Raw genomic sequence first — 27,318 nt, forward strand, 5'->3', positions numbered from 1 at the left:
TGTGTGTCACCCCTTTTTCCAGATCATTTAGGAATATATTAAACATCACAGGTCCTACTAGTAATTTTGACAGCACTTCACTAACAACCTTTCTCAGTTTGAAAAACTGGCCATTTAGTCCTACCCACTGTTTCCAGCCTTTTAACCAGTTCCCAATCCACAATAGGACACTGCATCTTATCCCATGACGTCATAATTTCCTGAGGAGCCTCTCATGGGGGATTTTGTCAAATGCCTTTTGAAATTCCAAATACGCTGATTCACCTTTATCTACATGTTTATTTATCCCTTCAAAACATTGTAAAAGATTGGTAAGACTACCCTTTGCTAAAACCATGTTGACTCTTCACCATTAAGCCAGTGATTTTTGTTTTTAAGAATGTCTTCTGCCATTTTGCCCAGCACTGATGTCAGGCTCACCAGTCTATAGTTTCCCATATCATCCCTGGAGCCCTTTTTAAAGATCAGTGTCACTTTGGCCATCTTCCAGTCTTCAGGAATTGTGGATGTATTAAATGATAGGTTACCGATAATTTAATATTTGAGTTCTTCTGGAACTCTGGGGTGGATGCCATCTGGTGGCCCCCAACTGGGATGAGGGAGCTACCTCATCACAATATGGGGCAGATTTTCAAAGCCCTACACGTGCCGGGCCTATTTTCAAAAGGCCTGGCGGCGCGCGTAAAGCCCCGGGACGTGCGTATGTCCCGGGGCTTTTCTGAATGGACGGGGCGGGGCAAGTGGCTGGGAGGTGTGGCCGAGGACTCTGGCACAGCGGCCCTTTGCTGCTGTGCTGGGGGATCGCGCGCTGGCCAAGTGCCGGTGCAAGCAAATTACATCTGCCTTGTGCAAGTGTAACTTACACAACAAAGGTACCGGGGGGGGGGTTTGGGCTGGGGGGCGGGACAGGGAGGGGAAGGTAGGGGGGGTGAAAGGAAAGTTCCCTCCGAGGCCGCTCCGAAATCAGGGAAAGCCAGCTGGTCTCCCCGAGGGCTCGGCGCACGCAAGGTGCACTAGTGTGCACCCCCTTGCGTATGCCGACCCCTGATTTTATAACATGCGTGTGGCTGCGCGTGCATGTTATAAAATTGGGCGTACATTTGTGGGCGCCGGGCAGCGAGCACAAATGTATGCTGCACGCGTAACTTTTAAAATCTGCCCCTATATATATATATGTAACTAGGTCCTAAACAAGGGATGTCACTTAACTTCTTTTTTTTGTTAACTCTGTTTATTGGGTTTTGTTTTTTCAATTGTAACCATAAACATACAACAGCAGCATGATATAAGGTAACAGACATTACAGAATGAAAAAAAAAGGAGATCATTACATCAAAGGTCTGTCATGTACAACATCAGGTATAATATTTCTTTCAGCCCCTAGGGGCCAACAGTGAAAAGAAAAAAGAAAAAGAAAAAATACCAGTAACCTTAACCCTGATTCTCATAGTCAACCTGTAGGTACCACTGTTGACTTAACATTGTCCCACATCTTTTCCCCCCTCCCATTTCCCCCCCATCCTCCGTCTTCCATTCCCCCCTCCCCTCGCTTGGGTGCGTTTTCCTTAGTGTGACTAGTCCCGCGTGCAGGGAGCTCATTGGCTAGCCGCCTGAATCTACACTGTTTTAGGTTGTAGATAGGTGTGAAAGGGTGCCCAAACTTGTTTGGTGTCTAATTGCTGAGAAGAATATTGGTGGCGATAAGCATACATTTCGTGAGTATAGAGCCTGAGGAGCATTTTAAACCAGGTATCCCATAATGGGGCCGAGTATCGTCTTTTTCCCAATTAGGGCCGCTTTGGTCAGAAAGGCTTTCAATGGTTTTCGACGAGGGCCTGAGAGAATATCCCTTCCCATAATCCCAAATAGCCAAAGGTCAGGTGTCAGAGGGAGCCTGCAATGCCAGATGCGCATGCAAAAGGAGCTGATCTCCAGCCATAGAATTTGAACTGTCGGACAGGACCAAAAAACATGAAAATATGTACCTGGGAGAACACCACATTTTTTTACAAATAGGGGAGTCACAGATTTTTGATTTAAATGCTTGGAGAGGAGTTATGAAACCCTGCCATAAAAATGTATATTGGGTCTCCCGCATGTCCTCGTTTATGGATATGTCCGGAATTGATGCAAAGCAGCGTAAAAAATCATCGTAAGCAATGGTAAACTCACTCCAACCCGACCATTTCTGATAAAGGGATTGTAAATGGTGTTCCCCCGTCGGTTGAGCTAGTTCCTTATAGAAGTTGGAGATCTTGGGACATTTATGAGGCCCAGTATTAAGAATTTCTTGTAGTGCTTCGGTGCTAGCTGTGTTGTTCCAGTGTCTCCTACAGGATTGCATGAAGTGGCGAAGCTGCAAAAAGGCATAAAAATCTGTAAGTGGGATAAGGAGTCACTTAACTTCTAATGTTGAGTTATTTGATGAGTCACTGTGGCAGAGGTATATTAAGGGGATTTGGAATATTCTTTTAAGTGAGGGTTATGAGGGAGTACCGCAAGGACGAATTTCCATAGGGTCAGTATAAGGTGGTGGTCTGAGCAGGAATTCTCTTCTTGCTGTGGTTTTTTTAAAGAGACTTTTATTGAGGGGAGAAGCCATGGGAAATCAGTAAACGATTACTGGACTCCTGGGTCGTATCCTGTGGAATCCCAGGATGCATATGGATCACCACAGCCTTATGGACATTTTTGCAAACAAGGTAAATCGTTTAGGTGGGACTGTGACTGAGAAGAATTCCATGTGTGGAGTTAATGCTAAATATCATCTTTATTTATTCAAAATCATTTCTTACCTCCACACTCTACAGATCATAATAGTTTACAGTAAAACATACATAAAATATAAAACATGACATATAAAATGCATACTAAAGGTTAAGCCACTTAACATGACATAAATATTCCTGCCAAATCAATGTCTTATTCTTTTACTTCCATTCAGGAGCATTACCGATCACATAATTCATACTAACTTATACTGCTCAGCTTGTCTTTCTAAAGGCTTATGTAAAAAGCCAGGTTTTTAATGCTTTTTAATAATGCTTTAGGATCCTGTAACAGCCGCAATTGCTCTGGCATTGTATTCCATATCTTTGGACCTGCAACTAATATAGCTCGCTCCCTTACTTTTCCCAAGCTTGATGCACTGATGGAATCACCAAAAGGCCTTTATTTTTTGAGGGGTATATATTTATGGAGGGCAGAACCTACCCATGATGTTTCAGGACTATGGATTATTTTCTTATTAAAACTTTATATTGAATCCTGAAATACATTGGTAGCCAGTGTAAATTGGATAGCACAGGGACAATATGTTTGTATCTTGTTAGCCCACTCAAAACTCAAGCTGCAGAATTCTGCAATGAATTAGCTGGAATCACCAACATTAGGGAGTTACAGTAATCTAGGCTTGAGAAAATAATTGTCTTCAGGTTTTAATAAAGGTTTTTGTCTTCCTAAGACTCAAAATGTATAAAAACCTACTTTTATTAGATTCCAAATATGAGTTTTCATCTATAGTTTGGAGTCTAAAAAAATTCACCTAAATCATACACCACTGGTGAAATTGTGATCGCCTGTCCCTCAGATGTAAACTTAGGCAACTCAACCAATTGTGTTTGCCTAGATAGAAACATAACTTCTATTTTTAAAATACTCGGGGCCTAATCTATTATGAGTCAACCAACTTTGCATGGTTCATAAGTAAATATCTACTTCTGTTGTATAATATGTCTATTTTTTAAAAAGATGTCAAGAATGTTTAAACTCCCCCTGATGAAGCCAGTGGGCTGGTGAAACACTGAGGCCTCCATGTTGGGGTGTGTCAGCCAATGAAGATCTGTTAGACAGCTACATGAGCATAAATACTTGTGAGAACGAGTGGGAGTGATTATCCTTTGAAACTCTGTGATACAGCTAAAAAATATGGCATTTGGGACATTATTGGGGTGTAATGGATACCTCCTTACTGTAAAAAGCTTTTTCTGAGAAATAGTATTTGCTGAAGTGGTGAATTCTTCTAAACACGTGAGTGTTGAGTTTTAAAAAAGTTCTTGCAGGAATAATATGTGGGTTGATTTTAAAGATGTTGTTGTGAAGTACTATGAAGAAAATAAAAAGAATTTGTATGTATCCTCATATGTGATTTTACATATATATATCAAAAGAAAATAATGATTTATTGTTAATGCCAACTCAAAAAAAAACTCAACACAAAAGTGTACAGAACAAACACCTGATACAGTAATAATATGAACAATTTATGTTTATTCAAGAAACAACTTAGATTGCACATAAAAATGGTGTTCCTCCTGGGTATGATGTTTCAAATAACGTTAATAAAGATTCTGGCCCTTAAACTGTAAACCCTCAGGGGATAGGGAAATACCTACAGTACCTGAATGTAGTCTGCTTTGAAGTGCCTGAAAAGTGGAGTATTAAAAAAAATAAAAAATATATATTACATGGGGGAGTATAAAATTGCCTGCCTGATATGCACATATGTTCCTTTTTCTTTTAATTAATATTGATCTCATTTTAGTAAAATATCTGAAGTCTTTATTTATTCTTAATATTTGTTTTAAGGAATTTTAAGGTAATTTGTTTAAATATTATAGTTTTATGATATTTTAACAGCTTAAAGAAGACTTTAAGGCCAAGTAAAGTCTTCTTTGTGCTTTTGGTGTATATAATACAATTGCAGAGTGCATCTTTGCTCCAGTGATATACTGGGTTATTTTAACAGCTAACATTTTCTGTGCTTCATCTTTTTTAGTAATGTTAGCTGTTATTTCTTTTATTAACTTATTGTATTTTCCTTGTTAATACAATTGTACACCGTTGTGAAGGCTTTGCCGATGTGACGGTATAGAAAAACAATAAACTTTAAACTATAAGTTTACCTGGACTGAGCAGAAGCATTCCTGTGAGTGGAGTTGGGTAAGGATTTGCACGTTCATGCATATGTTTCAAATGTATGTGCATACATTTTCCCCAGGAGTTTTTTGCTCACTGTATAACAGGTGTAAGTGTATGTGGATAGATTTGATAGGATAATTTTCAAAGCAGATTTAAGTGCATAAGTCCTAGTGAAAATGCCAAGGCTGGGATGCAGAATGCCCAGGCAGCAGATGATAGTGCAGGAAGGAATCCAGTTAGCCCCTTTCTCATTTGCCTCTTCTCCCCAAGCCAATAATGATACAGAGAAAAAGCCACCTAAATCCATCCCTTCTTGATTAAAGGCATCAATTAGCATCATCGTTAAGCAGTTCCTTGCAGCTTTAAGCTTTCATAGAGAAATTCTTTGTTCTGTTTTGTTTGTTTTTTACAGACTCCGCTTCCAGAAAGTGTCCCCCACCTGGACTACAACCAAACCATCAAACAGGTAAGGATGGAGCTTTTTACTCTGATCACAATCCCTCTATTAGGAGGAATCAGTTCTAAGGCAGCTTTGAAATTGCCCAATAACATCTTAAAGCTCTAGTTAATTGATTGTTTACTCTATCAAAAAGTACAACGACTAGAGGACACAAAATGAAGTACTAGGTGATACTTTTAAAACTAATGTAACCCTTATTTGGAGTTTTAAGTCCCAAAGGGCACATAAACATATTTATTTTCTTTGGGGCAGCTCCAGCTAGCAATTTATTCCCTTGCTTAACTCTTTATCCTGGTGGGATTCTTTATATGGGGGGAATCTATCGCTTATGACCCAGTGTGTGTAAGTAGTAGGTGCATCCCATAGAGTGAGATGCTGGGACAAATCAGTCAGGACCAGGATCTGAGTATTAAAATAAAGTTTACTGATTGGTAATAATCAAATGAAAGTCCATTTGTCTTCAAATGTTGACATTATATCTGACTGTAGTACAAGTGTATTTCTTTGTAGATAGGGGTTCCATTTTTTTCAGGCTTTTGGGTAGAGCTCCCATGGTGGTTTTAATTGTGCAAAGCTCACCCAGCAGTTAACTGTGAATCTATTGGAGGGATCCCCAACTTCACAGCAAACCAGTCCTACCTGATTCCATATCCTTTCTGGACACGCAGCTCGTCCTGGCTCCATGAGTGTGGAGATCCAGTTGGGATATCCCGATCTTGCTCTTTCATCCTTACTTGCTCTTTCATCCTTACTTGTTGTTACTGAGGACTTCTCTTGAGGAAAAGTCAAAAGGGGAGCAGGCTATGCCAGCACTGCGTCCCTATGGAGAAGGGTGGATCAGAAAAACCTTCCCCCACACTGTTTGGGTTAAAAAAATAATTCTAAATTTAAAGCTGGATACATCTTCAGCCATCACTGTCTCTCGCAGCAGGATCCGTCACTTGTGCTTGCCCACCTGGGGTTTAGAGTGGACTCACAGGTCTTCGGTCCTCTGGATGAGAGCCCTTTCACCCCAAAATGGAATCGGGCATAAAAAAATCTATCTTTCTGTAAATTGTAGGAGAAGAACCCTCTGGCAGAGGGAGTGCATGATGAAGTATCACTTCCAATTGAAACTCCAGGGTGAAGCTGGGAGGCCTCACCAGAGTGTAAAACTTTAACATCCCCACTGTTACAAGGCTTCTTGAATCTGATCCCATTGAGCTCTAAATGTGCTGGGCTAAATTGGGTTGAGGCATCCAACCACAGCCCTCCAGGTGGAAGTGGCTAATGAGGGATGACAGGCTCATGATAATAAGGTTCTCTGTAGGGACCTAGTGACATCTAGGACCAAACCCGTAAGTGTGCCACACTAATAAGAGAAAATATTTTTTTACTCAAATCATAATAAAGACTGGAATTTGCTATCAGAGGATGTGGTGAAAGCAGCTGCATTTAAAAAAGGTTTGGACAAGTTCCTGGAGGAAAAGTCCTTAAACAGTGATTAAGGTGGACTTCAGGAAATCCAGTTCTTATACCTGGGATAAGCAGCATGGAATCTATCTACCCCTTGGGATCCTGCCAGGTACTTGTAACCTGGATTGGCCACTGTTGGAGACAGGATACTGGGCTTGATGAACCTTTGATCTGACCCAGTATGGCAAGTCTTATGTTGTTAGGTTCTTAGTTGAAGCAGATAAGCATATTAAATTCTTGAATTTGTTCTTGCAAGGAATCTGATTTTCCCAAAGTGTCTAATAGAAAAACGGAGAATGCTCTGAGACTAGAAAGTTGTTTCCATTAGACCCCTAAGGCATTTATCTTATTTTCCTGACCTCTAATCTTGGGGAAGCTATGTGCTAGACCCTCTGGTTTCACCTCAGGTTTCACCGAGGAGGCCATAATAGGATTGCCATAAGACACACAGAGACTGAATTGCAGTAGTATGCACTTACATTTTTTTGTTTTGTTTTGTTTTTTATTTGTTTATGGCTTATTTCATTTTATTTTGTATTTTAAAAACAAAATAAACACACAATAAAAAAAAACCCAAAAACAAAAGAATAAAGAATAAAGAAACAGGTCTACAGCCTTTCCTTCCTCCCCCACCCCTCACAGAAACCCTGGAGCACCACCAAATAAAAAAAAAAATTAAAGCCCTACCCCACTGACTGTGCCTTTCAGATCAATCTTACCCATTTTGGGGTTCTCCGAAGGCCAAAGGGAGAAGGTGTGCTCCCTAGGTGCTTATGCCTTGCCAGGTCAGTCTTTGAAAATGGTGCTGGCTGGTTCTGAGGCCTGCTCCATTTTGTTGAACCTGCAATTATCTGTAGAATACAGTAGAGGTATTTAAATGTCTCTTATGACTCCCCTATCCTGCCTTTCTTCTAGGGTACACATGTTTAAATCTTTAAGTCTGTCCCCATATGCTTTACAGCTGACCATTTTAGTAGCCACCCTCTACACTGAATCAATCCAGTTTCTACATTTTTGAAAGTGCGGTCTCCAGAATTGTACACAGTATTCCTTCCAAATGAGTTCTCTCCAGGCAGTTATACAGGTGCAATATCACCTCCTATTTTTCTGCTGACAATTCCTCTCTGTATGTAACCAAGCCTCTTTCTGGCTTTTGCTATTGCCATAGTCACCTGTTTGTGGACCCTTTGAGACTGTCAGATGTGAATACCAAGCCTGCTTTTTGCATAGAAGAATTTCATCCCTATACTGTTCTGCCTTGGACGTTTGCTACCCAAATGCATGACTCTGCCATTTTTAGTAACTCTAGATCTCTCCTAATGTTTTTCCACATCTTCCTGGGTGTCTACCCTGTTTCAGATTTTCGTATCATTTGCAAAAAGACAAACCTTTCCCAATACTTCTGCAATATCGCTTCTAAGGACTGGTCCCTGTAGCACATCACCAGTAATGCCTCTCTCCTCGGAGTGAACTCCATTTACCACTACCCTTTGTCACCTCCCACTCAACCAGTTTCTAACCCAATCCATCACTTTAGGGCCCATACCAAGGATATTCAACGTATTTATAAGTTGCTTATGCAAAACTATGTCAAAGCCCTTACTGAAATCCAAGTACATACCAAGTACATACCAAGTACATACCAAGGCCAATCCAGGTTGAAGTACTTGGCAGATCCCATAAAATAGATCTGATTCCTGTTACTCATGCCCAGGGATTGCTATAGCTAATAATGGGTTATGGACTTTTCCTCCAGGAACTTGTCCAAACCTCTTTTAAACCCCGCTATGTAGGTCGACTTGATCATGTCCTCTGACAACAGATTCTACAGCGTAATAGTGCGCTGAGTGAAAAAAAGGACTTTCTGCAGTTTGTTTTGAATCTGCAGGTTATTAGGTTCATGAAGTGTCCCCTTTTTTAGTATTATTTGAAAGATTAAATATCCATCCTTTATTTACCCTTTTCATCCCACTTTTTGGTTAGAAGGAGGCAGTAATTGAGGAAAACGGAAGCTTTTATGATGGGTGATGCTCCAATTGGGGGGGAGGGGGTAAGGGGGGGGGGATGTAAGGGATGGGAATGTTAATTGTTATGCATACAGGTCCCTGGGAAATGTCAACCAGGATACCTGATCCTATATATTTGTTTTTGTTTTACTGATTGCATTGTCTTGCAACATTGAAAATTTCATAAAAGGAATTTAAACATAAAAGAATGGAAATAGTGCTTGAGAGAGAATATGGTGGAGAAGCCTCAAGTGTCTTCTTTTCATGAGTGGGATATGTGATGTGCCAAGGGAGGAAACCATTGGAATTGTCTGTATGACATTCTAGGAGAAACTGCATTGTTTGGATCAGATATTGAAGATGACAGGTGTCATACTCAGGACTTGATGGCAGCTGATATTATTAGTGGATCAAGTAGCCCCTATGCCTCCCTTATTGTGATTGCCAGGAAAAAAGAGCACCACATACTGGACTGGTACCCCTAGATTACCAAACATCAAAGCACCAGACAAGACAAGCACACCATGCCGTGCATAGAGGATGCCTTGGATTATTTAACCAGAAGCAGATGATTCTTCTGCCTTGACTGCCAGAATAGGTACTGCCAGAGAAAGCAGCCTTCATTTGTCTGCTTGACATTCTTAGTTTGAATAAGGAGATAGGTCAATCTGTCCCTGTTCAATCGGGGCTTTGGGCATGCCTTAGTGGGCCAGTCACGTGATTGCAGGGCTAACTTGTGCCAAGGCCGTGCGGAGAAAAAGAAGATGCCACTGTCGGCTGGGCCGCACAGCAGAAAAGAAAGAGGCCCCTGACGGCTGGGCCGCGCAGAGGAAAAGAAGAGGCTGCTGTCGTCTGGACCACAGGGAGGAAAAGAAGAGGCCACTGTCTGTCGGCTCGTGCGGCTGAAGAGAAAAAGCTGCCATTAGCTGGGCTGTGCGGCCTTCTCTTTTCTGCCTCGCAGCCCAGCTGACAGCGGCCTCTTCTCTTCAGCCACGCGGCTGAAGAGAAGGGGCCCGTCTGCTGGGCTGCGAGGAGGAAAAAAGAAGACTGCTGTCTGCAGGCCATAGGGCTGAAGAGAGGTGTTGCACAGGCCCAAGGACCAGGCTTCTGTTATTGGTATATTCCGGGGAGAGAGAAAGTGTTTTTGTGTGTGTGTGTGTGTGCGTGTGTGTGTGTGTGTGTGTGTAGGTATGAGAAAAAGAGTATATGTTTGTGAGATGGAGCATGTATGTATGTATGAGAGAGCATATGTGTGAGCGAATAGCATGTAAGAGAGCATGTGAATGAACATGTATGCATGTGAGCAAATAGCATGTAAGACTGCATGTGTGTGTGAGAAAGAAGCTGTGCAGTCCCAAGGAAGCCTCTCCACATCATTCTTCCAAATGTGTTATGGCCTTAACTTACGCGTTAAGCACCATAATGCGTGGCGTGATGCAAATTTTTAAAAGGGGAGGGATTGGGGAGGAGTTGGGGGCGGGATTTCTGCAAAAGTGGGCTGGCTTTGCAAAGTGCAAAGCCATAACGCACGATATCGCACAGTTTTAACGTCGAAAATAACTACACCTTTTTGAATAGCTTTAAGCTGTGCGATATCATGCATTATCCACATAACGTGATTTTTTCCGCAAATTCTGTATTGGGGATTTTTAGGCTAGGGAAGGGCCTGTGATGTAGGAGGAGAGTGGGGGAAAGGGAGAGGAGAAAGAGAGGGGGAAAAGGGAGCACGTCTCTGGGAGTGGCACCATAGTAAGCAGCTATTTATGCTACTATAGGAGGCCCACCTAGTAACTCGGGGCGAGGTTTATGTAGTAGTGTAGGGGTTAGGGGCCACTTTTACATGCAGAATGAGAAGTACAAACAGAATTATACACTCTAATGAAGATTTGATGTCCTTCAGAGTGAGGAAACTCACACAACATTGAGATTTGTACAATGTTCTCTCATCCTAGCTTGATGTTACCCAGTAACAGTGAGGAAAACGGAAGCTTTTATGATGGGTGATGCCCCAATTGGGGGGTGGGAGGGAGAGAAATGGGGGGGGGGACTGTAGGGGATGGGAATGTTAATTGTTACCCATCAAGCTAGGTTGAGAGATCGTTGTACAAATTTCATCGTTGTGTGAGTTTCCTCACTCCAAAGGACACCAAATCTTCACACGAGTGTACTATCCTGTTCATACTTCTCACTCTACATGTAAAAGTGGCCCCTAACCCCTAAATCACCTCGAGTTACTAGGTGGGCCTTCTATAGAGATATAAATTGCTAACTACTACAAGGGCCTTGTAGATAGTCTCAGCCTCTCTCTCTCTATTGGATGTGAAAAGTAAGGTTTATTGCACTGCAGTGTACCGCGCAATGTGATAATACTGATGCAAAGCAGTAAGTTACCGCATGGTGTTATATGTGAAGTGTTGCCTTTTCATAGGTAGGGCTGTTACTGTTTGAGTGCTGTTAGTACTCTTTTCATATGGGAGGTTTACTATATTGTAATTGTTAACTTAAAGCTTTCTGAGGGTTGAACATGCTTTACGATAGTCCCAGTGCTATGTGACTGCAGGTGTCTTTTTTGCAGAGTTTTCCAGTTGGTACCACAATAGTGCATGTAAATAATATATATTTTTTAAGTGATTATTTTTACCTTAGATCACTGAATATTCTTTTTCATGTAACAGTTGTTACTATAAATGCATATTTTTTAAAATTATTGTTGGGAAGGGTGGGACCAGGAGTGTAAGCAAGGCTGTAAGTTTCGCTTATGACACCTAATACCCTTGTACCAGCTCTGGCTGCACTGGCTCCACAAGAGAAAACAGGATTCCATCTGGAGCTGTGCTACTCTGAGTTACTGGCTCTCCCCAATCTCGGCCAGTGCTTAATTTTCTGTTTTTATAAGCCCAGGGAACAGTAGGGGGTCACTTCTTGTCCCCTCTCCCCTGGAATTGGTAGGCAGAGCAGGCCAGGGGAACCATAAAAGCCAGCAGACTGTGTAGCCTGCAGTCAATGGGAATGCGCTAGAATGGAGGGAGGGTTGCGTAGAAGTGGAGGCAAGCTGCAGGCACAGGAAGGAAAGAAGGTAAGCCAGGAGGACGTGCCTGTGCAGTGTTGGGGAGGCTTCTGTCTGAGCTGACTACCAGTCTCCTAGAAAATGGGATTGGGAAAGGGAGGGGGCTGCTGCAGAATCGGGAAAGGCTGGCCGCAAGCAAAAACTTTACATCATGATGCAGCAGTGCTGGACTGGGGGCACTCACTGTCAGCTCGATACTGTAAGGTGCGGTTGGAGATTAACTCGCTGTGGGCGCACAATTGGGACGCGTAAGGCGATCCTGCGATACAGTCTCCAGTTTCACGCGTCCTTAGCGCTTCTTGAAACCGACCCGTAACCTTTCCCGCACGCAGCATGTAATTGATATGTAAATGAACGAATTAGCTATTTAATGAACGAATTAGCTATTCCCTCCGATACTGTGACGCGCGCTCCGACTATCGCTTTTTTTCCCTGCCGATTTGCCGCGCGTTTAACCTGTTAGTTTACCGCCTACCCCTACCCCTGCGTTAGAGGCAGGAGTAAGGGTAAGCGGCAAACTTTCCCCCAGCCCCCGCTCACCTGCCCTGGTCGCGTCCATGGGTGCCGGTCTCCGGGGTAGCCCCAGTCCTCTCCCTCCTCCCGAAGCAAAAAAAAAGCGAAAAAAAAAATCCAATGCGGCCCTACTTCGGCAGCCCCCCTTCGGCGGAGACGGCAGTGTAAAGCGAGACGGACCACGGCGGACACGGCACTGTAAAGCGAGACAGACCGCGGCACAAGGAGAGGAGGAGAGAGAAGACGCAACTTACTCCAGCCAGCCCTCCTCCGGACAGCGGCTCCTCTGCCTCCCAGCTGCCGGCGAAGATAGACGCCTGAATGGGTAGGCCCCTCGTGCAATTTGACCTCAAGGCGTGATGTCATGACGTTTGGCGTCACGGCATGCGACGTCACGCCTTGAGGTCAAATTGCACGAGGGGCCTACCCATTCAGGCGTCTATCTTTGCCGGCAGCTGGGAGGCAGAGGAGCTGCTGTCCGGAGGAGGGCTGGCTGGAGTAAGTTGCGTCTTCTCTCTCCTTCTCTCCTTGCGCCGCGGTCTGTCTCGCTTTACAGTGCCGTGTCCGCCGTGGTCCATCTCGCTTTACACTGCCGTCTCCGCCGTAGGGGGGCTGCCGAAGGGGAGCTGCCGAAGTGGGGGCTAGCTGGAGTAAGTTGCGTCTTCACTCCTTGCGCCGCAGCCCCCCCTCCGGACATCGGCGACGACTGCGGCGTCTGTCTGACAGCTGGAGGCTGGAGCCGCGGTCGTCGCCGATGTTCGGAGGGGGGGGGGGCTGCAAAAGTAAGTAAGTAAGTCGCTTCGTCGCTTTAAACTGCCCCCCCCTCCTCCCGGAGCAAGGCTGCTTTTCGCGCCCTGCTTCGGGAGGAGAGGAGAAGGGACTAGCAGGCCCGAGCCTAGGATTGCCCGTCTCTCCCCTCGCTCTCTTGCTACTTTTTCGGTTTTGTTTTTTTTTGCTTCGGGAGGAGGGGACAGGACTGGGGCTGCACCGGAGACCGGACGCGGCCAGGGCAGGTGAACGGGGGCTGGGGGAAAGTTTGCCGAGCATCGGAGAACATAACTGTCCACTTCCTGGTACCTGTCATTTCAAATGTCATTTGAAATGACATTTGAAATGACAGATACCAGCGTGGCCGTGAAGTGTTAGGCCCGCGCACCCAGGATACTGTATAGGCGCTCTATACAGTAAAATGGGTTGCGCGGGCCTAACCTTCGCCTAACGCTTTGCAGATGCGGCATGCATTTGCATGCAATTTGAAGAGAGTATCGAGCGCTAGGTGAAGAGAACTGTGCGTGCGGGGAACGAGGGTGCGCCTGGCACTGCCGCACTCTTTCTAACGCGGCATAACTGTATCGACCTGTGTGTGAGCACATAAGCAGCAGTAAATAGTAGCATGTCAGAGAGAGTGTTTGTGTGTCTGTGTCAGAGAGAGTGAGAGAGAGAGAGAGACACACACCCATAGACACCATGTCAGTAAGAGAGAGTGTGTGTGTGGGTATCTTTGTATCTGACACAGACATACACACACTCTCAGTGTGTGGGTGTGTCTGAGAGAGAGTATTTGTCTTTTTTTGTGTCAGTGTGTATGTGCCAATAAAGTTTCTACACAGTAACGAAAAAAGTGCAGAATAAAGTAAGAATCCACACAATATTTCCAATATGGTATAGAAAGTGATTTACTCAGTGGTAGCAATTCCACAAGACTTGAATCTGTACCATATTGGAAATATTATGTGGATTCTTACTTTATTTTGCACATTTTTCGTTACTGTGTATTTCTCAAGTGCAAGACTTGTTCTCCTTTGTTGTTTTTGGATTATTCCAATAAAGTTTCTGCAATCTAAAAAAATCTGTTTGTGACTGAGTGTGATGTCTGATACTGGCTGGCAGCATCATTACTTGCAACTGGTTCAAGAGCCAGACTAGGAATCTAGAATATATCTTTATAAGAGATATAAGCAGATGTGTAGGGGGTCCAACCAACTTGCATGGATGGAACACCCATGGTTTCTGCTCACCCATGGTTTCTAGAATGTGTTCAACTTTTTAGTTATTTAGGAAAGATGAAGTTTATTTTGAAGATATTTTGGCTCAATTCTGATGGGTTCCAGGGTTGACTTAGTGTGCTTTTGGGAGCTGTTGATACACATGCGCTGCAGGGAAAGTGCATGAAGGAGTCAGAAACCCCATGGGTCAGTTTTGAAAAATATCCCCCGGCCCAGTGTTTTCCTGCAATCCGCCCCGAGATTGAACTCTGGATATCTTTGTGTCTCATCAATGTAAGGTAGTGTTAATGTCTTATGACTTTATAATTTATCTTTTGTTATTGACATGTCAGAACTTGCATTGTCAGTCATCTATACTCACACACAAACACAACTAGCACAGGCTCAGGCCCCTTTCCACCCTTCCTCCAGTTACATGGGGGCAATTTTCAAAGGGTTTAGCTACCTCTTTTTATTTTAATTTAGGGGAATTAGGTTCCTAAATTGTTCCTTTTGAAAATTTACTGGGCCTGAGTCCCTAAATTTAGGAGCTAAAAAGTGGACAGCTGCAGGGGCGGAGTTAGGGTGAGGAAACAAAGTTAGGCACTTAGCCTTGATTTTCAAAACTAGGCACTTAACTTAGGATCCTAAATCTAGGCAAATGACTAGCAGGCCCACATTAAAAATTCTAAATTTTGTATGAATTTTTATCTGAAATCATAGAGGTGCACACACACCGCTGACTGCATGGAAGTGCTGCTGTAACAGAGATTTCTGTTCCCATCCAATAATGAACTGTACAGAGGAAGGAAGTTTGTCACAAGGTAAATGTTCTTCTTTGTGTATCAGCATACTCAGGAACTACACCAAATTCAGCTTTCTTAAACATCATCCTCCCATGGGATCTTAGAGGAAGTTGACAGGAAAGGGAGGGGACAACAGTTGTTGTTTCTCTAACTGCCTAATTGTCTCCACTATAATGCCAGGTCACGAGGACATAGCAGTAGCACCATCTTCCCTCACACACACATCACCTCAGATTCTGCTCCTCCACAGAACAGGCAGCAGCAGTACAAGACAGACAGACAGACAGACAGACAGACACGCACACACGCACACACACACACACACACACCTAATTTCATACTTTTCTTAGGTAACTCAATGGGACAATCAGAACTACAGATTCCATGATTCCATAGGTAAAATCAAGTCTGGATTAGCATGTTCCTTATGAGCTGAAGCTAGGTGGCATCTTTAGACAGAAATATTTGGGGTGGCGACAGGAGGACAAGTCAAATATGGAGGTGGGGCAAGTTAAAGTGTCATTTACACACATCACGCCCTCATGCCATTGAAAACCCTTTTAAATTGTTTAGTTATCTCCGTAACAGCAGCACGAACACTACCAGCCACTTTGAGAAGTAACACAAAGCTCTTATCATAAAGACACTTAGAATCTATATAGCAAACCTGTCATACCATAAAAGCAATTACTTCAAGGATTCAAACAATAAGAACCTTTCCTTTGAAAGGCAGCACTAGAAATATTACACCAGGACCTAAAACACCAATACACCTCAGGCTGCTATAGATTCCTACACACAAACTACACACTAGCAGAATGCCTCCCCTCTGTCAAACATGCAGAACACAGATAAACTCTCTCCAAATAGAATAAACAGATCATAACGTACAAATAGAAATGTGCAGACAAAAACTGAACTGGAAACTGCAACAAACCAGTTTCTATATATAGTGCAACAATAGAAAAATAGAAACATCACAATTTCTCATAAAACAAACAACAAAATTAAGAAATATTAAACTTCAGCCATATTAACAAAAAGAATAACTATTTCAAAAGAACTGATGAGTAGAATAACATCCAATAATTAAAAACATAATAACATTTTTAAAAATGTACTAAATATCAATAAAATACTATATTTCAAAACAGCAGACATATATATATAACATTCAATAATTAAAAGTAATGGGATGAAAAAATCCTCTGCTCTCCATACCTTGGAACTTTTGATTTCCAGTCACTCTGAGATTGTCCTGGATTAGTGGGGGAGGGGACTGTGGGAAGTTGCACAACTTTTATCCACTCTCGCTCATACACACACTAACACACATGTTCATTCTCTCTCTCGCACATACGGGTTTACTCTCACTCACAGGCTTTCTCCCCCTCACACACACACACATGTACAAGCTCACACTTACACACTCAGTGGCTATCCCTCTCTCTCTCTCTCTCACACACACACACACACACAGGCTGTCTTACACTCAGTGGCCCTCTCTCTCTCCCCCCCCACACACACATATACACCCACACACACACACACACACACACACCCACACACACACCAAAGCCTTCCTAGTTCTGAGGCACCAGAGAAAAGAGGAGCAAGATGAGGTGGGAAATCCAAACTGCTTGCAAAAAAAAAAACATAGACACAGGCTCTTTCTCTCTCATAAGCACACACATGCTACCTCTCTCCTTCTCACACATACACACACATGCATGTAGGCAGGCTCCTTCTCGCACATGCGAACAGGCAGGCAAGCTCCCTCTCACACACACATGGATGCACATGAATGCAGGCAGGCGCACATGCTCACAGACAGGTAAGCAGGCATCCACTAACACAAACACGTACATGCACGCAGGCTCCCTCTCACTCACACATGCAGCCAGGCTTCCTCATATATGCATGTGCAAGCAGACAGGCTCTCTCTCTCGCATACACACACACACACACAGACAGGCAGGCTCCCTCTCACACTCAGACACACACACATACACAGGCTCCCTCTCACATGCACTTATGCAGGCAGCTAGAATCCCTTATACACACACATGCAGGGGGGCAGGCTTCCTCACATACATACACACACAGACACATATTCACGCAGGCAGGCTTCTCTCACTCATACACAGGCAGGCATCCTTTCACACAGAGGCACAGGCTTGCTTCCTTTGTTATGCATATAGAGATATAAGTACTCTCATGCTCACTGGCAGGCCCTTTCTCTCACACACACACACACACACAAACACACACACACACATATACACACACACACATAGGCAGGCACACAGGATCCCTTACACATGTGCAGCAGGCAGACAGGCTCCCTCATACACACACAGAGACATATTCACGCAGGCAGGCTTCTCTCACTCATACACAGGTAGACATCCTCTTACAATCAGGCAGAGGCATGCACACAGAGATGTAGTTATTCTCCCTCTCTCACGCACACAGGCTGGGCCTCTCTTCTCTCTTCTGCCACTGACAGCATAGGATCTGTTGGCAGCTCCACCAGGTCTCCTTCTTCCATCCCTGCTGCATTGGGGGAGGAGGACAGGAGCCCTTTCTGCCACTCCTCCTTGTATGCCTGCCAGCCCCAGGAGTGTATTCAAAACTCATGGGCTGGCATTGTGAGATCAGCTTAATGGACATGCCAACTCTGTAAGTTTTGAATACACTTGCAGGCTGGCAAACAATGAGCAGCGGTGAAACAGCACCCACTTCTGCTACATATCCGATTTGGGTGCGGGTGGGTGGACTGAAGTGCAGCATGCGTAACAGCATGAGGAGCTATGTGCGGCCACATCCGCATGCATTCCAGAGGGAGCAGTGTAAAGGCATCCCTGTCTGAAACTGGGATGGCAAGCCATATTTTGGGGGCGGCAATTGCCACCCCTTGCCACCTCATAACAATGCCTGAGGTGGCAACCCTACACTGCCTCACCAGAAAACAGCTATAGCATGGGAAGCAGCAGTGCAAATTTCCCCCAGCACATAACAAGTGCAGCATGGTCAGTGGTAGGGCAAGTTTCACCAAGATTGTGTGTCAGTCACCTGAATAGACTGGTGCTAATGGTGCAAGGGTCTGTATCCTATTTACAGCCCTTCCTTCCAAAAGCATTCTGGGGTTTCTATATGTCTTTTATAAATGGTGATTAGAACCTGTGACTTGGTGTCTTGCGTATGGTTTTTGTAATGAGGAGCATGACGGATGTTAATACGATGTCATGTGATCACCTCGGGCCAGTGCTTTCCAGTGACTGTGTACTGGGTGCCCGGAGGCCACAGGCTGAATGGTTTCATTCTCAGAATCTGTTTTAGACAAATGACGTCAGACGTGTGCAGGGCAGGTGCACGGCGCACCTGCAGGATAAACCAGGCGAGCTGGCTCGGAGGTGTAAACGAGAGCAGATCAAACAGTCTTATCCTGCTGTGTGTTTGAGTGTCTGCTTCTGGTATTTCTGCGCCTGTATGTGAGGCTTTGAAAGCCCTGTGTTGAAGTGGTAGGTGTGATTCATCCCATCATAACTCTCCAGCACCTCCACTACCTGTCAGCTCATGATTCATTAACAATTCATAACAGCATAGATTCTGCCATCCAAACAGCCACTGCTCTGCTTCCTGTTTTCGGGACATTTTTCAAACTGTCCACACTGGGTCAAAGCCCTGGGGTACTTTTTACCTGCAGGATTGCTCGAAGTTTCAGAGCAAAAGTCTGTGCAGACTTTTACTTTGAAACTTGACGGGGGAAGAAATTACCTGCAGATACTTGCGTCTGCTTTTTGTCGGGTACTTTTCTCAATGGAAAATAATGCACATACATGTGAAAATGCAATCTATGAGGCTGAAGTAATAAGCTGTGTGTTAAAACTCTGCACTGAAATTCAGTGCAGTTCCTTAATTCCCACTTAAAAAAAATGTTAACTGCTGATGCGCTGACACATGTGGGTGAATTTTCAAAGCCCGGCCCGTGCAAATACCGGTAGATACGCGTGTGGCTGGGCCCTGCGCGTACCAAGCGCATTTTAGGAATGGCCTGGCCATTCAAAAGGGGCGGGCCGAGGGGCGTGGGGGGACTGGCCGGGACAGCGCGTACAACTTATTTCTGCTCCTTAGAGCAGGTAAGATGTAAAACAAAATATTTTAAAGGAGGTAGGGTGGGTTTAGGGGTTGGGGAGGAGAGGTGAAAAGGTAGGAAGGGTAATTAGGGGGATAGGGAAGTTCCCTCCCAGTCCAGTCCTTAATTGGAACCGACTGGGAGGGAACCGGGAAAGGCCTACTTGCGTCGCCACTCGTTTTTTAAAATCCCCCCCTTGATGGTGTGAGAGGCCACCCGCCCACACATGCGTGCGTATATTAAAATCTGGCGTGCATGTGCGCGCGAAAATTGTATTTTATAATATGCGCGCGGCGATGCGCGCATGTTATAAAATCACCATGTCCATGTGTGCGTGCCAGCAACCACGTGCACATGGACGCACGAGCGCTTGTTTGAAAATTTACCCCATAGTGCACACAGACCTCTATTAAAATGTGCCCACAACATTTTGCATAGGCTAAGCGCACATTTTAACTCGGGTGGGTGGGGAGGGGGATTAAGGAGGATAGTCCCAAATTCTTGATTTATGCACCCAAACAAGCAAATATAATGTTTTAAGCAAACAAAAGATTTTGATATCTTATTCAGTAAGCCGGCAAGTGGCAAATTTATCCAGGTAAAAGTTATCCAGATAACTTTTCCAAATAGTCAGTGGAATAAGTCTCCCATTGAATATACTCATCTAAATATATCCAGGTAAGTTTACCTGGATAACTTTACACCTAGCTGGCTGTAGGTTGAAAATATACACTGAGTATAGCTGGTTAAGTAAAAAAACAAAACAAAACATCCTAGAATGTACAGTGGGTGCCAATCTCCTCACCAATTCCCCACCTTAAAAAAAAGGTGTTGGCCATAACCTCAGGCCCACTCCCACCCACTACCTCTGAATCCCCAAAAGTGGCTTCCTCGGCTGAATATTAAGTGTAAAAGAGCTTATAGCTTCGGACACATTAGTAGTAATTTATTCACTTCACTTGGGTGAAAAGACCAGTAACTGGTTCCTCCCATGGACAGCTGTCAGTGAAGGAACAAATCAGAACTGAATAATTTTAATTGACCAATTAAAATTGCTTTGGTCTGATTGGGCCCTTCAGTGACAGCTATCAGTGAAGGGACCAACCACTGGCCTTTTCACCTGGAGTGAAGTGAATAAATGAATACTTATGTGCCAGGAACTATCAGCTCTTTTACCCTTAGTATTCATCCCAGAGGGCCACGTTTGGGAGTTCAAGGATAGGGGTGAGGATTTGGCCAACACCTTTTCATAAGTTTAATGGGGAGGGGAGGGGGAACCCGGAGGAATCAGCACTTGCTCTTTACATTTTATTATTTTTTTTAAATTTGGCTAATGTTACAACTGCTGTTTTTTCCATCCAGAGTTTTCCAGATAACTTTACCTGGCTAGCACTGAATATCAGTGCCCTCCCTCTTTTTTATCTGGACACATTTTAGCCTAGTAATGACTTAGCTAGTTGAAACTCAGCTATTCACGGGGCAGGATATTTAAAACTCAAGGTTTGCCTGACTTAGGACTAGATTTTCTAACCTACCACGGCTTCGTGAATCCGAAAGCTGGCAGCGATCGCATCTCTGCGGTGCGATCGCTGCCGGCTTTCGCACCCAATAACGCCATCATAAAAGGTGGTGCTATTGGGTGCGAAATAGGCAGCGAAAAGGGTTCTTACCTTTTTTGCTGTCCGCCATGTCTTCGCAGCGTCCGCCCCGACTCCTCCTGTTCCGGTCTTGACGCCGCCCCTTGATATTGCTTTGAAAAATGACCCCCTAAGTCTCAAATGTAGCTGAATATTGACCTCCTTGTGTTTCGTGCACATAAGATGTTTTATGTGTGCTTGTTTTATGTGCATGAAATATGAGGCAGGAGAAGGAAGAGCAGATCTGAGCACTGAGTCCCAGATACACCATGCAAGCTCAAGCTCTGCTTCTCCTCTATCCTGGCACTACCACCACTCTTTCCTGAGACACACACCCACACTGCTCCACTTCATCCCAGCACAGGACCGTCCCACCATCCGATGTTCCAGGCGCAGCCAGTGGGGAGGACCAGAAGAGCCAGGAAACATGCTCCTGGGGAAGATGAATTTAGAGGGCAGCCAACTCCCTGCTCTGATTAGCCGTGCATCTCCAGGATAACTAGCAGACTACAGAATGGTTTGATAGGAGTTAGGAGAGGCCAATCGAATAAACTAAAAATCTAACACCTGATCAGACCATGTTTTATGGGCGTGCATCATTTTTTGTATGGGAAAAACATTTTTTATGCACACAGCAAAATTTCCAAATTATCTTTATAATTGTTTCTTACAGTCTGCTTGATATGCATCAGAAACCCAGGTATGTTGAGCATTTGTTCATTTTTGCTTCCTTCAATAAACAGTTTTAAACATATAATTAAACATTATTTTGGACTATGGTTTGGAAATTTAGAGGTCAATGAGCAGAAAATTGGCAAGCGGATAAGTTATCTGGCAAAAGTTAGCCATATAATTTGTGAAAGATATTCAGTGGCGCAAGTCTCCTAAATAAACTCACCTAAAGTTATCTGAATAGCATTTACTCTGATATGTTTAACCCTACTCAAATACAGCTGGGTAATTAAAAAAACAAAACAAAACAAACTTCAGGCCTGTTCACCCCAAAATATTTGAAAGCATGTGCAGCTTAGCACCCAATCTTACCCCAAATAAAAAAAAATGGGGGAAAGTGATTCGAGGCCAGACCCCTGCCTCTCTCCACAAATGTCGTAGAGAGACACTGAACCCCCTCCTGTCACCCACTCATGTGCCAATTTTACTTCACCCTTGTGGACCCCCAAACTCCAGCTGGGAGTACAGTACAGTCTTATCTGCTCCCAGCCGTTTCCCGTGGAAGTGAACACAAACGATGCTGGAAGCAGCTGGGAATAGGCAACACTGTACCATGCTCCTGGCTAGGGTTTGGGGACTTGGTGAGGAGTGGGGTAAAGGTTGTGTGTGGATAAGGGGGGCAGGCGGAGGCTTGGTGTCTGTGCATGACATATCGAAGTGGTGTGACGTGGGGTCTGGCCTTAGGTCACTATGGCCACCATCTTTATTATAAATATTTGGGGGTATGGGAGATAGGGCATTAGCCCACACATATTTTAAAATATTTTTGGGGGTGGGGTCTGGGGGCTTAAGCCTATAGGCCTGGAATTGTTTCATTATTTATTTTTATTTTTTTTAAAGTATATTTAACTGGCTGTATCCTGAATATAGCTGGTTAAGTATCAAGTTATCCAGATACATGCGCCAGATAACGTTAGGCCTGCTCTGAGGCAGTCCTGGAGTTTTCTGGATAAGTTCTAGATTCACTAAAGCTTTTTCCCCATTTTGGGGTAGATTTTAAAAACATAAGCGTGCGCATCCATGTGCACACTCTACCCGACGTGTGCACATGGACGCGCGATTTTATAACGTGCGTGGGCTGGAGCGCACATGTTATAAAATTCGGGGCAGCACGCACAGGGGGATGAAATATTGCAATTTTTGCGCCTTTCCCAGTTCCCGCCCAGTCTGCTCCAATTAAGGAGCGGACTGGGAGGGAACTTTTCTACCCCCCTACCTATCCTCCCTCTTCCCTTCTCCTTCCCAACCCCTTAAGAGTTCCTAACTTTTTTTTTGGTTTGTTTCACAACTTACGCCAGCTCCTGAGCTGGTATAAGTTGCATGCACCAGCAGGCTCGATCCCCCGGCACAGCAGCAAATGGCCCTCTGTATCGGCCGCCTCCAGCCCCACCCTTGACCACCCCTCCCCGCCCCCCGGACCACCCCTTTTCCGAGGCCTGGCTCTTGTGCGTGTAATGGGGGTTACGCGCGCGGCCAGGCCCCTTCTAAAATGCGCACTGTGTGTGCAAGGCCCAGCCACACACACACATAATCCCCGTATTTTACACGCACAGGAGATTAAAAATTTGTCTGTTTGCGTCTAAGGGAAAACAGCTTAGTGAATCTGGCCCTTTTAGCTGGATAACAATGTTCCACCTCAGAATCTTCCTAGCCGGTCCAGATTTATCCAGTTAAATAGTTAGCTGGATAACTACGTAGCTGGATAAGGGGCAGTGAGAACAGTGAGAACTACGTAGCTGGATAAGGGGCAGTGAGAACAGTGGGATTTTCAAGCTGTCTGGCTGAGTCCTGGACAAATGCTTTGAATATGCACCCCTTAATTCCTGGGTCAGAGGAAGTGAGCTATCTTTACGCCACCTCTTACCAGGAGTTACATTTCCCGCATAAAAATATTCTTGCATTAAGCCTACAGGTGTTTAACACACTTTCCTGTTGTGACGTTTGGCCAACCATGGAATGGCTCTGCAGCCGGCCTCACTCATCCCAATGCTTCAGTTTCTTTTGCGGCCAGATGCTGCTGATGCCAGACTTCCTGCCTAGGTGCATGTGCCTCTCCCCTACATAAAGGCCCCGCAGTGAGAAACTAGTTGCAGTGCCAGATGATGTCATCAGCGACTGGGTATTTAAATCCCAGTCGTCCATCATGCCGGCACCTCAGCAACAGGTCCCCTGCCATGCCTTGCCGTGCTTGTAGTGCATTTTGCTTTTCCTATTCCTCTTCTTGCCTGTTCCAGTCCTGCTCCTCGCCTTGCTTTGCCTAGCCTTTCTCCTGTTCCAGCCCTTGCCCTCATCTCTGCCCACCGTTTCCCTCTCATACTGATCTTTGTTACTTGATCATTTTCTGGATCTCATCTCTGCCTGACTGCAGCCTGCCTTGACCTTTGCTAGGATCTTGACGCTGCCTATCTCCACCTGCCTCAGTCTCCGCTGTGTCTGACGCTACCTGACTGCTTTGTTGCGGGACTATTTGTCTTAAGTCCTGCTGGCCTCAGAATCCATGGGCTCATCTTTCAGTGGAAGAGGCGGGTATAGGTAAAGCCTGGTCCTAGTCCCAGCCGGAGCGTGTCTGATTGATTGCTGTTGGCGTGGACCCAGTCTCGCCACAGGCCCAAGGACTCATATGTCATGTCACCTGTATTAGGGAGTCATAGCAAATGCCTTCATTAGCATTGGATTTGGGTGCGAGGGCGCCGACCTGTTTTTATGCACACATTTTTTTTTTTTTGGTGTGCAGATCTAAAAACTTGGTTGTTTCAACAGGTTTTTACCTAGACAGCCCTCCCTAAGGCTTAACTAAGCCCAGTAGTCTGCTCCAGCCTGTACAGAAGTTTATTTTCCCTCCCCACCCCATACTTCTTGTAATACCCCTCTAAACACCCATCCTTGTCCCATCCTTAGACCTATATGATTCTCATAGAATCTACCTTAACTGAAATCTTATCTCTTATTTGATAGTACCACGAGACCAAGTTAACTACAGCTTATTTTAATTTGTTTTACCCACTCTTTGTTAATCTTCCCATGTACCTTTAATTGCATTCAAATGTTATTCTTATGTGTTCCATGTAACGGTCGTGCCTTGTTTCTGGCCTTCCTACTGTTCCTTGTAAACCGGTACGATGTGCATACGGCTATCGATATATAAAAATGCTTAAATAAATAAATACATAAATGTAAAACTGTGCGCTCGGCTGAGTGCACTTTATGACATTAGGCCTTATGTGCAGTCTTTTCTTCTCTCTGACCTAAATACTCCACCAGGAACACCTCCTCTAAATGCAACTACATTTCCCTTTACTGGGGAATTCCCATGTATACTTTGAACTACACTGAGGAAGGTCAGCTTTCAGAGAGGCAATCAACAACATGCGTAAAATCACTATTTGGTTGCATAAATGGTTTGGAAAATTATCCTTTTTAATCCTTTCCAGGTCAAAGATTTAAATTTGCCATCGCTTATTGCACAGTCACATTATATTGGTTGCACCTCGTTAGCTGTACTTTTGTATAATGGCGAGTAGCAAGTTTAATAAAGAAAATGAGAAATGATATGAAAGTATCAGATTCTGCGTATAGGGACTATTGTCAAATTACACAGGCATAATTCATTAGCTAGGAACCATCTGACAATTAACCATTCTAGAAACATAGTAACACAGTAAATGATGGTAGATAATAATCCAAAATGGCCTATCCAGTTTGCCCAGTAGATTCCCACAGGGAACCTGACATCCGCTCCCTCTGAGGGTCTTTTAGGATTGTAACTGCTCCGCTGTGCAGGTTACCCCATGCCTTCTAAGAAACATAATTTATATTATCAAAATGTTGTAGGCTGTAAGTGCTGCTCCTTGATGGTTAACCTAGTGCTTTTTACTATTCTTTTGCCACTAGGGATCCTCTATATTTATCCCATCCTTTTTTTGAATTCCATTGTTGTTTTTGTCTTTTCCAGCTCCTCTGGGAGAGCATCCCAGGCATCCATCACCCTCTCCATGAAAAAACATTTCTTGACATTGTTCCTGAGTCTGCCCTCTTGGAACTTCACATTAATACCCTTAGTTCTACAACTTTTTTTTCACTGAAAAAACTTTGTTGACCTTAGGAGGAATAGGTGGGGGGGCGGGGGGGTGTGTGTGTGTGATCTGTTTTATTAGATGTTTGTTTTGCTTTGTTGATGTGTATTTGAAAACATTCAATAAAAAGAAAATTATTAAAAAAAAGAAAAAGTTTTGCTTCTTGTGCATTAATATCTTTCAGGTATTTAAATGTCTATATTATATTTCTGCTCCCCTCCACTGTCTTGCCTCTCTTATAGTGTATACATATTGAAGTCCTTCAGTCTCATTTCATAGGGCTTTTGGTACAAATCCTGCACCATTTTGGTTGCTTTTCTGGAGACTATCTCTAGCCTCTTTAGCTCCTTTCTGAGATATGGCCTCTAGGAATGAATACAGTATTCTAGGTAAGGACTCACCAATGACCTGTAAAGAGACATTATCGCTTCTTTTTTCCTACTTGTTATGCCTCTCCCTCTTCACCTCAGCATTGCTCTGTTTCTGATCACTGCCTTATCACATTGTCCTGCTACCTTGAGATCATCAAACACTATCACCCCAAGGTCTCTCTCCTGGTCAGTGCACATCAGCTCTTTACCACCTATTGAATACTGCTCCCACAGATTTTTGCATCTCAAATGCATGTCTTCACTTTTTGGTGTTGAATCTTAACCGCCAAATATTCAACCACTCTTCGAGCTTTCTTAGATCACTTATTTATTTATTCATTCATAGACATTTGACATTCTGCCTTTTACCAAACGGTCACAAGGTAAATTACATACAAAGTTAATTGCAATTGAATCTTAGTTTTCAGTTATCGCAGATTTAATGATCATAAAGACATAACCAGAAGGAGCAGAAATGAGGTAGACTGTTCATGATTGTTTGGCTTGCAGCAGAGCATGTCCTAGGAATTTCTCTCTTTGATGTGTAGACTGCAAGTGTAGAACAGTAATGGATACAAGGGAACAATGCAGGTATCAGTACAGAAAGAGAAGGGTTGATAAATGAAATGTTAAACTAAAACCCCTTGGGAGTTGAAATTGTCTCATGAAAAGAATTCTGGTGGACTTTGCAAGGAGACAGTTTCTATCATGGGGTCAGTGTGAAGGCCTAGGTGAATAACCTTGCCTTGGCTTGCTTTCTGATTTTAAGGTAATTTGTTTTGAGGCAAAAGGACACAGGTAACTTGTTCCATAGTTTTGGGACATGGCATTTGAATGCCCACAGTCTTGGACAAGTGAGCTTAGAAGCTGTCAAATGAGGGAAGGGGAGGGCCATTTGTGAAGATTGAAGTTCCTCTTGTGGGCATGTAGGGGGCTAGAAACTGGGAGAAATATTCAGGGATCAGTTTGTTCACACATTTAAAGGCTAGGCAGAGAGTTTTTAACTGTATTGTGTATTCAACCGGGAACCAGTGCAACTTCTTCAAGGTCAGCCTTATGTGATCTGATGCTTTGTGCCCCAACCAAAATTCTGGCAGCCATGCTCTGTACAAATTGGTGGCATTTCAGGTTGTGTTGTAAAAGGCCGGCAAAAAG

At 44.1% G+C, this 27,318-nt stretch overlaps 1 protein-coding gene and 1 long non-coding RNA gene across 4 annotated transcripts in view; one reads left to right on the forward strand and one right to left on the reverse strand.

Annotated features, from left to right (window-relative positions):
• RAPGEF3 (Rap guanine nucleotide exchange factor 3) overlaps positions 1–27,318 on the forward strand; it is a 244,424-nt gene that overhangs the window by 64,404 nt on the left and 152,702 nt on the right. Inside the window, exons 2-3 of one of the 3 annotated variants that reach the window (XM_029595110.1) lie at positions 5,333–5,386; positions 15,130–15,230. Coding sequence is in view for 1 of the 3 variants with exons in the window: in XM_029595109.1 (XP_029450969.1) it covers positions 5,333–5,386 (54 nt within the window). In the remaining 2 variants the exon portion in view is untranslated. Of the gene's footprint in view, positions 1–5,332; positions 5,387–15,129; positions 15,231–21,660; positions 21,688–27,318 lie in introns of all 3 variants that reach the window. The other 2 variants (XM_029595111.1, XM_029595109.1) reach the window with 2 other exon arrangements.
• On the reverse strand, positions 1,546–17,764 carry LOC115087664. The gene is made up of 3 exons (XR_003855571.1): positions 16,434–17,764; positions 7,555–7,686; positions 1,546–2,356 (listed from the first exon to the last, which is right to left on the reverse strand). It is a non-coding gene; the product is annotated as an uncharacterized LOC115087664 (long non-coding RNA).

The sequence above is a fragment of the Rhinatrema bivittatum genome, chromosome 3 (genome assembly GCF_901001135.1).
Source record: "Rhinatrema bivittatum chromosome 3, aRhiBiv1.1, whole genome shotgun sequence".
Lineage (NCBI taxonomy): Eukaryota > Metazoa > Chordata > Amphibia > Gymnophiona > Rhinatrematidae > Rhinatrema > Rhinatrema bivittatum.